This window comes from Leucoraja erinacea, chromosome 16 (genome assembly GCF_028641065.1).
Source record: "Leucoraja erinacea ecotype New England chromosome 16, Leri_hhj_1, whole genome shotgun sequence".
NCBI lineage: Eukaryota > Metazoa > Chordata > Chondrichthyes > Rajiformes > Rajidae > Leucoraja > Leucoraja erinaceus.
The window spans coordinates 34,750,822-34,765,212 of NC_073392.1; the positions used below are offsets into that span (position 1 = coordinate 34,750,822).

Below are 14,391 nucleotides of genomic sequence, written 5' to 3' on the forward strand. Positions count from 1 at the left end.
TCTTGGTCGACTTCTCCTTTTTCCAATCTGGCTTCAGCCATATCTGTATTAACTGGTTCAGTACAATAGCAAAATCTACATTGTCTAAATGTAGACTACAACACATCCACTTCCATTATCAGTTTAAAAACAACAAGTATGTGATATATTTGGTTTTCCATATTTTGCAAAACTATAATGCAAGACAAAATACAAAATGCTGGATGCATTCAACAGCTCATAAGATGGGTGGGGGAGTTTGTAAGTTATAGGAGCAAAATTAAGCCTTTCGGACCATCAATCATGGCTGCTCTATCTTACCCTCTCCCCATAGCCCGACATCTGTACTAATCAAGAATCTGTCAATATCTGTCTTTAAAATATCCAATGACATAGCCTCCATAGCCTTCTGTCAATGAATTCCACAAATTCACCACTGACTAAAAGTTCTCTTTGTCTCTCTTCTATAGGTATGTCCTTTTATTCTGAGGCTATGGCCTCTGGTCTTAAATGCCATTAGTGGAAACATTCTCTCCACATCCAGGCCTTTCACAATTCAGTAAGTTTCAATGAGTTCATAAGTTCCCCCTCCCGTCCTCATCCTTCTAAACTCCAGTGAATCCAGGCCCAGTGCTGTCAAACGTTCATCATAGGTCAACCCACTCATTCCTGGAATCATTCTCGTAAACATCCTCTAGACCCCCTAAGACATCCTTCCTCAGATATGGTGCCCAAAACTACTGTAGTTTTACTGTGAACTACTGTAGTAACTCAGCGGGACAGGCAGCATCTCTGGAGAGAAGGAATGGGTGACGTTTTAGGTCGAGACCCTTCAGACCAATTCACTGGATGTTTGCTGCAGAAAGCAGAAAGGGGTGGAGATGGGAAGATGTGGCCAGTAGTGGGATCCTGTTAGAGGTGGCGAAAATGTTGGAGAATTGTATACGATGGGGTGGAAGGTGAGGACAAGGGGGACTCTGTCCTTGTTGTGAATGGGGGGGGAAGGGGAGCAAGAGCAGAGCTGCAGGATATTGAGGAGACCCTAGTGAGCGCCTTGTCTATAATGAAAGAGGGGAACCCCTGTTTCCTAAAGAATTAGGGCATCTCTGATGATCTAAACCTCATCCTGGGGCAGATGTGGTGCAGACGGAGGAATTGGGAGTAGGTGATGGTCTTTACAGGAAGCATGGTGGGAAGAAGTGTAGTCTAGATTCCTACACAATACTCTAAATGCAGTCTGACTGGTGCCTTTTAAAGCCTCAGCGTTACATCCCTATTTTTGTATTCTATTCCTTGAAATAAATGCTAATTTGCCCCATACTACTGGAGAGCTGACATTTCATGTTTTGTGCCCTTTGGCAAAGCTGAAAATCCAGGACCTGACATGTTTACTATTTCTCACTGTAGCTGCTGTTTACATGGAGTATTTGAACAATTGTTAGATGTCTATGGCTTACAGTATTTAGGAATTCAATCCATATAAATTGTTCACTCATTTAAAATGAGTTGTCCTTTAACCAATAAACCCATAACTACCAAATGAAGAATTTCAAGATGAAAGTGTCATTGATATGTGTATTAGTAGCATGCATTGACTCTAAACAATTGGTCTAAGTCATACAGCACAAAGCAGGCCTTTGCCCCAACTTGCCCACACTGACCAAGATGTCCCCTCTATGCTAGTCCCACCTTCCTGTGTTTGGCCCATGTCCCTCTAAACCTTTCATAACAGTTCATTGAACCTCCTGTAGATTTTCATATAATGCCTGTAATCTTAACTTGGTATACGTCCAATATTTCATGAAAAATATCTCTCCTGCCTTTTTTAAAAACTAGTTCAGCCACACCAAGTAAATAACAATCCTTGGTGGTTACAAAACCACTTGGGTGTGCCTGGTGTTGTGGCTTATTTTCTCCAATGCAACATGTTTGACCTCAGTTTGTTCTTTCTGTAGGGTTTGGCTTTTGTGATCTTTTAAATTCCTTTTGGTGATTTTAAGTAGTTTATAAATAATGTCCCCAAATAGAGTGCATGTTGCAACTCAACGTGACAGAAATAAATATTGCAGTCGGGTTGCAAACTGCTAGTTGTGTAAAAAGCCAAGCAGATATGAGACTTTAGTGATGAGCTTGATAACTTTTCACCTTTAAATAAATTTGAATTGCAATTTGGCTCCAGTCTGGGTTTAAATCTGATTAAGGATTATTTCCATTTCACAAAGTACTGTTGATTTAAGAAGGTTAGTGTTACTAAAAGGAAGCCTCAGTGGAATTGATAAATTTGATTGTCCTGGGGATCTAAAGATACATTTTTTAAAAAAAGACACCTAATGGGGATAGTAATAATGGCCCTTAGTGAAAATAACAGGATACTGTTTGATTTGAAATTGTATTCTACTACTTTAAACGATTGTAGAATTCATTACATTCCAGATCATCTCCGTTCATTGTACTTGATTCACCTGCCGCCTTTGGCTTCCATGTGAACATTTAACTTTACGTTCCCCATTTGCATGGCCTAATATCCTCGTTTCTTTGCTGCATCATTCTCTGCTGGGTCATTGTAACCCTGTCTGCACTTGTATTGTATTGTGTACAGATGTTTTGTTTGTCTAAACTGGTGACCGGTTGGATATGCCTTGCGTGGCTGCAAGTGGTAACTTATTTTTGTAATGCCAGACAGAGCCAGCTGGATTCTAGTTGGCCAGTAGTGAAACCCTTTCAATGCCTTGCTCTTGAATGTAACTCTTATTAGAATAGGAATCGTAGTAAATAGGTGCAGGAGGAAGCCATTCGGCCCTTCGAGCCAGCACCGCCATCCACTGTGATCATGGCTGATCATCCACAATCAATAACCCGTGCCTGCCTTCTCCCCATATCCCCTGACTCCACTAGCCCCCAGAGCTCCATCTAACTCTCTCTTAAATCCATCCAGTGACTTGGCCTCCACTGCCCTCTGTGGCAGGGAATTCCACAAACTCACAACTCTCTGGGTGAAAATGTTTTTCACCTCAGTCCCAAATGGCCTCCCCTTTATTCTAAGACTGTGGCCCCTGGTTTTGGACTCGCCCAACATTGGGCCCATTTTGTTTAAGAAGGAACTGCAGATGCTGGAAAATCGAAGGTAGACAAAAGTGCTGGAGATCAACAGATATTACTATCTTATTCAAATATACAGGTATAAGCTTGGACAAAGGGTATGGATATCACATTAAACTTGATCAAGTCCACATCTCCAACTGCGTTATTAGTTGTGGTCAAGGATTAATTAGAAGTGAGAAACTGAAATATAAATGCTGGCAAAACTCCATCCATGGAGAGAGAAACCAGATCTTTATTGTCAATGACTCTTCATCAGAACACAAACTTGATTTTTATTTACTTAAATTAACTGGAATGAGGCATACCCAGATTGTTTTGGATTAAAAAAAAATATCATATCCAATTTCTTATACTTAATTAAATAACAATTGTGATTGTCCTCCAAATTTAAAGATGGCAATGCAGCTGTGTCTGGCTACACGGTCATCAATATAGAGAAAGTAGGGGACTAAGCACGCAGCCCTAAGGTGCCCCTATGATTATAATTGTTTGTTTGTTTTTTGGGTATGTGTGTGTATATACCCCACACTGAACATTTTTTCTCTCATTCATGTACCTGTACTATGTTTACATGTTCTGTTGTGCTGCAGCAAGTAAGAATTTCAATGTCCTATCTGGAACGTATGACAATAAAACACTCTTGAATCTGTCCAATCTCTGCAAGCTGTGATCATCCACTTCCTCACGCTGTGTGTGAGGAATGTTACAAACATGTCCACATCTTGTGAATGTTTGGATTTCACTGGGTGACTGCTCAGAAGTCTGTACTTTATCTCAGCTTAGACTTTGACAATCCATGAATGGTTCTTCATTTCTTTGTACTTTTGTCAACAAACTCATTCTTTGTTAAACCCAAGAGTTCAAGATTCCTGCTGAAGTAAGGCAGGGGAGCAGCTGTAATGACCGTCTCTGATTTCTTGGTTCCAAATGGTGGAATTGTAAGTCTTTGCAAGTGAAGGTGAATTGGCATTTTCCACATGTGGTTTTGGTCCATATGCAGCTTCTGCAGCAAGGTCTCATCCAGTACCTAACAAGGTAAATACAGATACAGTAAATACAGTGTGGAGATGCTGCCTGACCCACTGAGGTACTCTAGCACATTGTGTCTAGCTTCAGTAATAACCAGAGTCTGCAGTTTCTTCCTATGAAGCTTTGTGCAATATCCAATTTGATGTGTACAGTTCAAACAAGGATCAAATGATGCCTGCTGATATGGGGACAGACAAAAGATAATTTGTCTGGGCAAATTTGGTGGGCAAATTAATGGATAAGATACTTAGAGACAATATATATAAGCATCTAGATAAACAGGGTCTGATTAGGAACAGTCAACATGGATTTGTGCCTGGAAGGTCATGTTTGACTAATCTTCTTGAATTTTTTGAAGAGGTTACTAGGGAAATTGACGAGGGTAAAGCAGTGGATGTTGTCTATGTGGACTTTAGTAAGGCCTTTGACAAGGTTCCTCATGGAAGGTTGGTTAAGAAGGTTCAACTGTTGGGTATAAATGCAGGAATAGCAAGATGGATTCAACAGTGGCTGAATGGGAGAAGCCAGAGGGTAATGGTGGATGGCTGTTTATCGGGTTGGAGGCAGGTGACTAGTGGGGTGCCTCAGGGATCTGTGTTGGGTCCTTTGTTGTTTGTCATGTACATCAATGATCTGGATGAAGGTGTGGTAAATTGGATTAGTAAGTATGCAGATGATACCAAGATAGGGGGTATGAAGAGGATAATGAAGAGGATTTCCAAAGTCTACAGAGTGATTTAGGCCATTAGGAAAAATGGGCTGAAAGATGGCAGATGGAGTTTAATGCTAATAAATGTGAGGTGCTACACCTTGGCAGGACAAATCAAAATAGGACGTACATGGTAAATGGTAGGGAATTGAAGAATAGAGTTGAACAGAGGGATCTGGGTATAACCGTGCATAGTTCCTTGAAGGTGGAATCTCATATAGATAGGGTGGTAAAGAAAGCTTTTGGTATGCTAGCCTTTATAAATCAGAGCATTGAGTATAGAAGCTGGGATGTAATGTTAAAATTGTACAAGGCATTGGTGAGACCAAATCTGGAGTATGGTGTACAATTTTGGTCGCCAAATTATAGGAAGGATGTCAACAAAATAGAGAGAGTACAGAGGAGATTTACTAGAATGTTGCCTGGGTTTCAACAACTAAGTTACAGAGATAGGTTGAATAAGTTAGGTCTTTATTCTCTGGAGCGCAGAAGGTTAAGGGGGGACCTGATAGAGGTCTTTAAAATGATGAGAGGGATAGACAGAGTTGATGTGGACAAGCTTTTCCCTTTGAGAATAGGGAAGATTCAAACAAGAGGACATGACTTCAGAATTAAGGGACAGAAGTTTAGGGGTAATATGAGGGGGAACTTCTTTACGCAGAGAGTGGTGGCGGTGTGGAATGAGCTCCCAGTGGAAGTGGTGGAGGCAGGTTCGTTGGTATCATTTAAAAATAAATTGGATAGGCATATGGATGAGAAGGGAATGGAGGGTTATGGTACGAGTGCAGGCAGGTGGGACTAAGGGGAACAAAATTTGTTCGGCATGGACTTGTAGGGCCGAGATGGCCTGTTTCCGTGCTGTAATTGTTATATGGTTAGTAGACCTCATTGGAATTCTGTGCACTGAAATCCTTTTGGAATTGACCCTCGGATTCCACTGATTATGGAGCGCAGAGTCTGTTTCACATTTCTCTGGCTAATGACTAAGTGACTTTTGCAAGAGACTGAGGGATGACAAAAGTTTGCCAACACTAAGATTATCAGTCAACTTAATGGATGGAAATGGTTTAGCCATGAATGAAATATGTGGGAATTATCAACGAGCCTTTTCTTAGTAAACTGAGGCAGGTGTTAACATTTGGAATCATGATCTGTATGAGTTGCAGCATGTATATAAAATACAGCTTGAGTATGATACGGTTGTAATTGCAAGCATGGTAATTCCAACTTGTCTCCTACCATCCTTCCTCAGCTTGCACCCTTGCATCGTACGGAAAAGAAGCAGGGCAGGATTGAATGCTAAAGCGGAAAGGAGCAATTGTTAGATCATAAGGCACAGGAGCAGAATAAGGCCATTCGGCCCATTGAGCCTGCTCTGCCATTTGATCATGGCTGATCTACTTTTCCCTCTCAACCCCATTCTCCTGGCTTCTCCCCATAACATTTGACACCCTTATTAACCAAGAACCTATCAATCTCCACTTTAAACATTCCAAATTACGGCCTCAACAGGCAAATAGAATGGAGATAAGGACATTTTCTATAGCCAGAGGTTGGTGAATCTGTGAATGGGGATTTAGGGGAGGGCACCAGTAAACGGGGATTTTGTGGGAGGGCACCAGTAAATGGGGAATTAAGGGAGGGCACCAGTAAATGGGGAATTAGGGGAGGGCACCAGTAAATGGGGAATTAGGGGAGGGCACCAGTAAATGGGGAATTAGGGGAGGGCACCAGTAAATGGGGAATTAGGGGAGGGCACCAGTAAATGGGGAATTAGGGGAGGGCACCAGTAAATGGGGAATTAGGGGAGGGCACCAGTAAATGGGGAATTAGGGGAGGGCACCAGTAAATGGGGAATTAGGGGAGGGCACCAGTAAATGGGGATTTAGGGAGGGGCACCAGTAAAAAAGAGGTTGGGCAGACTTTATTGTGGAAGTGGTGTGCCTCAATCAGTATATGAAACTGAGAATAAACGTTGTGGGGTGTATAAAATCACAAGGGGAATAGGGTAAATATATATAGGCTTTTTCAAACATTGGGGAATCAAGAAACGGAGATCATTGTTTGAAGAGGAAAAAAAAAGAAAAAAACTTTATAAATCAGAGTATTGAGTATAGAAGCTGGGATGTAATGTTAAAATTGTACAAGGCATTGATGAGACCAAATCTGGAGTATGGTGTACAATTTTGGTCGCCCAATTATAGGAAGGATGTCAACAAAATAGAGAGAGTACAGAGGAGATTTACTAGAATGTTGCCTGGGTTTCAACAACTAAGTTACAGAGATAGGTTGAATAAGTTAGGTCTTTATTCTCTGGAGCGCAGAAGGTTAAGGGGGGGACTTGATAGAGGTCTTTAAAATGATGAGAGGGATAGACAGAGTTGATGTGGACAAGCTTTTCCCTTTGAGAATAGGGAAGATTCAAACAAGAGGACATGACTTCAGAATTAAGGGACAGAAGTTTAGGGGTAATATGAGGGGGAACTTCTGTACTCAGAGAGTGGTAGCGATGTGGAATGAGCTTCCAGTGGAAGTGGTGGAGGCAGGTTCGTTGGTATCATTTAAAAATAAATTGGATAGGCATATGGATGAGAAGGGAATGGAGGGTTATGGTATGAGTGCAGGCAGGTGGGACTAAGGGGGAAAAAGTTGTTCGGCACGGACTTGTAGGGCCGAGATGGCCTGTTTCCGTGCTGTAATTGTTATATGGTTATATGGTTATAATTCAATACCGTGGACTTTTATAAACACTTATTGTTTTGACAATGCAAGTAAAGAGAGTTCAATGAGTAGCACAGATGTTAGAGCTGCTGCCTCACAGGACCAGAGACCTGGGTTTGATGCTGACCTCTGGTGCAGTCTGTGTGGAGTTTGCACGTTCTCCCTGTGACAACGTGCGTTTTCCTTTGGGTGCTCCGGTTTGCTCGCAAAGACGTATGGATTTGTAGGTTAATTGATCTCTGTAAATTGCTGCTAGTCTGTAGGGAGTGGATGCGAAAGTGGGATAACATAGAACTAGTGTGAATGGCTGGTGTGGATTCAGTGGGCTGAAGGAACTGTTGCCAGTGCTATATTTTGAGTTAGATTCTTGATTAAGAGAGACAGCGCAGAAACAGGTCCAACGATCACCCCGAACACTCGCACTATCCTACACACTAGGTCAATTTACAATTTTTACCAAAGCCAATTAACCTACAAACCTGTACATCTTTGGAATGTACGAGGAAACAGGAGCACCCAGAGAAAACCGACATGGTCACGGGGAGAATGTACAACCTCCGTACAGACAGCCATCGTGGTCATGATCGAACCTGGGTGTCTGGCATTAAGACAGCAACTCTATCGTTGCGCCAACATGCCATAAGGTCATAAGTAATAGGAACAGAATTAGGCCATTTGGCCCATCAAATTCACTCTGCCATTCAATCATGGCTGATCTATCTCTCCCTCCTAACCCCATTCTCTTGCCTTCCCCCCATAACCCTGACACCCATACAATCAAGAATCTATCTATCTCGGCCTTAAATATATCATTTGACGGCCTCCAAGGCGCCCTGCGAACGCTTCTGAACTGAATTTACTAAAATCATTGATTATTTTTGATGTGAGCAGGTAATTTAAAATCGGTAAGAATAAAGGGGTGAATGGGGAGAGATAAGAAACCGACAAGTACACACATGCAGCACTACCTCAGTCTACTTTGACTCGGGATCCCGCAGCCATTTCCCTTGTTCGACAAAGAGTCTCCAACCTGAATTCTGACTCTGCTTCTCTTCCCACTGATGCGGCCAGACCTGCTGAATATTTCCAGCAGTTTGTGCTCTGGATTTCCAGCTACTGCAGTTTTGTTTTGATTTTCATTGTCATTTCCCTGCATCACCTGCCTGGTGTCCCCACGACCACCTACGTTACAAGCAGAACCATACTCTCTTCCCGTCCCATCCTTCCCAACAACATTCCGTCTCCGTTCTGCATCTTTTCCCTTTTGCACTTACCTGAGTTCGAGGAATTACCGATTCCACAGGAAGGTGGAAGGGAACGTCGAGAACCTTGCCCAGGCAGCCAGAATATACATGATCCCCAAGAACTGTGCAGAGTTTGAGAGTGAGATGAACTTCCAACATGCTCTCAAAGGCTGAAAGGAAAAAAAAGAAAAATTGGTAGATGTAACCAGGATACAATAACCACCTGACCTCGACTCATTTCAAAATGAGACACAGTATCATGCTGTCTGATCTGCTGGAGTAACTCAGCAGGTCAGACAGCATCTCTGGAGAACACAGATCGTTAATGATTTGGGTGAGAACCCAAAACGTAACCTATGCATGTTCTCCAGAGATGCTGCTTGACCTGCTGAGTTAATCCAGCACTTTGCATCTTTTTCTGTAAACCAGCAACTTGTAATGTAAGGGTTAAACAGATTGTCAGGTAAAATTCAGTTGTCAGCTAAATTAGCAGCACGGCGTTTCAAACCCTGCTTAGGGAAACAAATAGACCAGGAAATCATGAGGACAACTGCGGGGTCACTGAGATAAGCTTTGCTTTCACAGAGATATCCGAGACTGGCTCGGTTTCTGATAGGACACATAACTCACACCATCAAGAAGGATAGCTCGTTTGACACATGATCACCTGTTGTTCTTAGAGATAAAAATTACTATATTATACATGCTACAATTAGAACATGGAGAGAGGGGGGGGGGGACGACGAGGGGGGGGGGGGGAGGGGGGGGGGGAGAGGGGGGGGAGAGGAGAGGGGAGGGGAGAGGGGGGGGGGAGATGGGGGAGATGAAGGGGAGAGAGGGGGAGAGATGGAGGAGGGGAGAGGGAGAAGCACTTGGTAACAGCCAGACAGGAAAATTGAATACACAGAGGGGAGTAACACTAGTTATTGTTTTGTACACTCAGGAGTTTAGAAGGGTGCGAGGGGATCTTATTGAAACATATAAGATTAGTAAGGGTTTGGACACGCTAGAGACAGGAAACGTGTATTGGAGGAGCAGCACCTCATATTTTGTACAACCCCAGCTGCTCAATTTTCTCAGCATATGACAGTCCCACCATCTTGGGAATTAACCTTGTAAACCTACACTGCACTCCCTCAATAGCAAGAATGTCCTTCCTCAAATTAGGGGACCAAAACTGCACACAATACTCCAGGTGTGGTCTCACTAGGGCTCTGTACAATTGCAGAGGGACCACTTTGTTCCTATATTCGATTCCTCTTGTTATAAAGGCCAACATGCCATTTGCTTTCTTCACTGCCTGCTGTACCTGCATGCTTACTTTCATTACTTTCAACAAGGACATTCAAGGATGATCCCAGAGGATCTGGGGACAGAGGAATATCAGGAAGGATATTTCCTATATCAGGAAGATTGTTTGTGTCCTCCTTAGTGAAGACAGATCCAAAGTACCTGTTCAACTCATCTGCCATTTCCTTGCTCCCCATAATAAATTCACCTTTTTCAAGGGTCTTCAAGGGTCCAACTTTGTTCTGAACTAATTTTTTCCTCTTCACATACCTAAAGAAGCTTTTACCATCCTGTTTTATAGACCTGTTATTTTGTATTGTTACTTTATCGATAGTTTTTCTGTGTTTTACTTTTGCATGTGCTTTCACCATTCATTGATCTGAATCTGAATCCTGCAAATATTTCATCACACTTCTGCAGTTCCTTGAATCACCTTAATTCAAAATGAATCTACTTGGGCAACTTTATTTGCAATCAATATTTCTGTAGTTAAAAACTGCCATCATGGGTAAGACAAGGGCTGGCAACAAAAAATTAATGACAAATTTATCATTTTCAACATTTACAAATACCATCAGTAATAGGTTGAATCTTTGAAGCAAAGAAAAGTGAATCAGCTTATAAAACATTTTCCTCAACATTAGTCACGTTTTAGCACGAGAGCCTTATCAGAAACTGCTCTCTGTTTTTCTTTTTGCCACAAACAGACTAAAAATCATCAGTGGGGTGACCTAAATTAACCAAACCAAAATGGCACCAGCAGTCTAGAATACTTTAAACCCCTGAAAATACTGCAACACCTGACACCAAATGCTCATCTTTAAATACTCCAGGGCTCAAGTCACATTTCAGTAAAGTTAATTTAAATCAATGCTTTTCCCCCTGACAAGTACAGATATCAAGTGCTGCCTCTTAATCATACCGAGCACTTAACTAAGTTCAGAATTAGGTATCCAGAAACTAGCACTTGCCCACACAGCCCCACCCAATTACAGGTTTCCCACTTCTATTTCTGCTTACTCCTGCATTGTAATTACAAGGCGACATGGGCTGTGTTCCACATGTTAATGACCCAGCAACATTTTTACAGCAGATATCTGACACACTTACTCGCAAGAGGCTGAAGTTGCACTAAAGCACAGCCATTTGCAGCATCCAGAACCTGGTACTGGGTAATTGCTTTCTTTGCTTCTTTCCGTCGAAAGTTTCCAGCAGTTGAGTGAAACACAGGAACCACCTATTAGCATCACAAAGCAAGATAACATTATTTCACTAACAGACAGGGGGCAATTCACAGTGGCCAAATGACTTGCCAGTCACCTGTCTTTGGCATGTGGAAGAAAACTAGAACACACTGAGGAAACTTGCGGTGAGAACATGCAAACTCCATATCACCAGAGATCATGATTGAACCCAGGCCACTGGAGCAGTGAGGCAGCCACAAATGTGTTGGAATAACATCATTCACGGGTTCTTCTCACGTCTCACAACATCCTGACATGGAAATGTACAGCCGATCGTTCACTGCCAAAATGGTGGAACTTCCTGCCCAACTGCAATGATAATACCTTCACCAGAAGAGCTGGAGCAGTTCTAAAAGGAAGCTCATCATCTTGGTTCTTGGTTTCTTGGTCCTCCAAAATATTCCAAATGGAATTTAAACTGGAGGTGGTGAAGGGAGGGCTTAAGCCAGAAAGGGTTATTGGGAAGAAAGAGCTACTTTAAATGTAGTTGCATCTGGTTGGGTAACTATAGTTGGGTGGAGATTGTTCCATGCTTTAATTGTGCGGGGGAAGAACGAATTGCTGTACACATGTCTTTGTAGCTGGGATCACAAATTGGATCGAATGCCCTCGTCTGCTCCTAATTGGTTTGGGTTTGGTGTAGGTCTTGTAATCTATGTCGAGCTGACCATTTACCATTTTGTAAAAACAGGTCAAACGGTGAGCTTCACGTCTGTCTTGGAGAGGGTTCCACCCCAGAGAATTCAGAAGTTTGGTGACACTCGCTTCTCTCTCATAGGTGTTAGTAACAAATCGAGCTGCCTGTCTTTGGACACGTTCGATGGAAGAAATGTTTTTATTTGTGTATGGGTCCCATGCTGCAACTGCGTAGTCCAAATGAGGTCTCACGAGGGTGAAGTATAGCTTCATCGCCTTCACTCGAGTAATTCTGGGTTGGACAATAAACGTTGATGCCAGCAATGTCCATGAAACAAATAGGAAATATGCACAAGTGGATTGGCAGCCGATTGCATTCAAGTTACTCCAATTAATGAAAGACACAAACTGCTGGAGTAACTCAGCAGGTCAGGCAGTATCTTTGGAGAACATGGATAGGTGACATTTCGGGTCAGGACTCTTCAATTAATCTACGTTACTTCACTTTGGAAAAGAAAAAAAACGTCGCTCATCTAGAATTGGAATGATAGAGAATCACTTTGGGAAGTCCTTTCGTTCCAGCATCTATTATTTTTATTTCTGCACTCACTATTCATTGGCAAGCAATCCACTGAGCCAATTATGGAAATCTATCAAGAAGAAACTTACCATCTTATGCTCGCCAATGCTCTGTTGTTTGAGGGCAATGTTGATCTCACCCGCCTCAGGTTCTGGGACACCCACTGTCACTGCGCTGTGAGGGGACAAAATGCAGTCAGTCCCCAAAAGGAATGGAGACACGAGCAATCAGAACTCCTGAATGATTGGACTTTATCTTACCACTGGACTTTATCTTGCACTAAGCATTATTCCATTTATCCTGTGTCTGTACACTGTGGACGGCTAGATTATAATCACGTATACTCCGTCCACTGACTGGATGGCACGCAACAAAAGTGCTTTTCACTGTAGCTCGGTACACGTGACGATAAACAAGACGATAAATAAAACTAAACTATTTACACCACCATGCAGCTATGAATTTCAAATTATACAATTTTACAAGTAAAATAAAATAATGAGGTATATATGTAAAATATGATAATTATATATATATTTTATATTGCCTGTATAACATGCAAAGTGTTCACATTGCGGTACCTCATTGGACTTCATCTCTGGAACTGTTGCGCTATAGTGTTAAGAACTATTTTCTCCACTCTGTATCTTTCATATGACTCTACTTATTGTACTCACGTTCTGCTTGATTGGATTTATGTACAGTATTATCTTATTTGAGAGGGGGGGGGGGGTAGAAGAATGGGGGACCTGACTGTAACTTTGTCTACGCCCTCTATGTGGCAACTATTTGCATACCTTAGGCCAGAATTTCACTGTGACTCGTCACATGTGACAATAAAGTATTAATTCACAAAGTATTCATTCATTCACTTGCATTCATGGCACCAGAGATTTAGGTTCAATCCTGACCTCGGGTGCTTTCTGCGCGGAGTTCGCAAGGTCCCCCTTTGACCGTGTGGGTTTCCTCTGGTCACCCACATCCCAAAGACGTGCAAGTTTGTTGGTTAATTAGCAGCTGCAAATTGTCCCTAGTGTGTTGAATCTGGGGGTAGTTGATTAAAATGTGGGGTGAATAAAAAATGGGATTAACCAATTCAGTGCCACCCCTGAGAATACTCGGGTCATGGGCAACAGCGGAAAGAAAACTTGGCAGTGACCAGGATAATGTAGGATTAGTGCAATTGGATGTTTAATGAAGAGTGTGGGCTCTGTGGGCCAGAGAGCCTATTTCCATGCTGTATCTCTCTGTAATTTTAAAACTATTATGAAAAATACTAATGAAACAGGTTATGGCAATCTCAGGGCGTGTTAAAGTCACTATTTGCCTTTCAAATCCTGTTATGTACGTTAAGCAGTTTAAGAATGATAAATAAGATTTGATGTAGAAAGCTATGAAAATGTGTTCACTGACTTTCCTTCATGACTCTTCTTACAAAATGAAAGGAAAAATAACTCCTGGTTTGCACCCCAGCTGCTGACATGTCTGCTCCCACTCAGACCCTGTTATTTTTCCAGCAGTATCTCTGATCATTCTTGCCCATACAGATCTGAATACATGTGTAGGAAAGAACTGCAGATGCTTGTTTAAATCAAAGATAGACACAAAGTGCTGGAGTAACTCAGCGGGACAGGCAGCATCCCTGGAGAGAAGGAATGGGTGATGTTTCGAGTCAAGACTCTTCTTCAGTCTGAGGGATGCTGCCTGTCCCACTGAGTTAATCCAGCATTTTAGGTCTATCTTCAGTTCTGAATACACTTACTTTCTCCACATCTCTCAACCACACTCATATCCATATCAGCGCCCTTGCTAACATCCACCAATCCAATCATGACACCACGCTTAGAGACATAGGTC

At 42.2% G+C, this 14,391-nt stretch overlaps 1 protein-coding gene across 2 annotated transcripts in view; it reads right to left on the reverse strand.

Moving 5' to 3' along the window:
• Positions 1-3,289: 3,289 nt before the first annotated feature.
• LOC129704793 (mitochondrial mRNA pseudouridine synthase RPUSD3-like) overlaps positions 3,290-14,391 on the reverse strand; it is a 32,568-nt gene continuing 21,466 nt past the window's right edge. The window contains exons 8-11 of one of the 2 annotated variants that reach the window (XM_055648142.1): positions 12,624-12,708; positions 11,185-11,311; positions 8,815-8,954; positions 3,290-4,108 (exon numbers count right to left, since the gene is read on the reverse strand). In XM_055648142.1, coding sequence (XP_055504117.1) covers positions 3,890-4,108; positions 8,815-8,954; positions 11,185-11,311; positions 12,624-12,708 — 571 coding nt within the window. In that variant the 3' untranslated portion in view covers positions 3,290-3,889. Of the gene's footprint in view, positions 4,109-6,052; positions 6,119-8,814; positions 8,955-11,184; positions 11,312-12,623; positions 12,709-14,391 lie in introns of those variants that run through there. The other variant, XM_055648143.1, reaches the window with a different exon arrangement.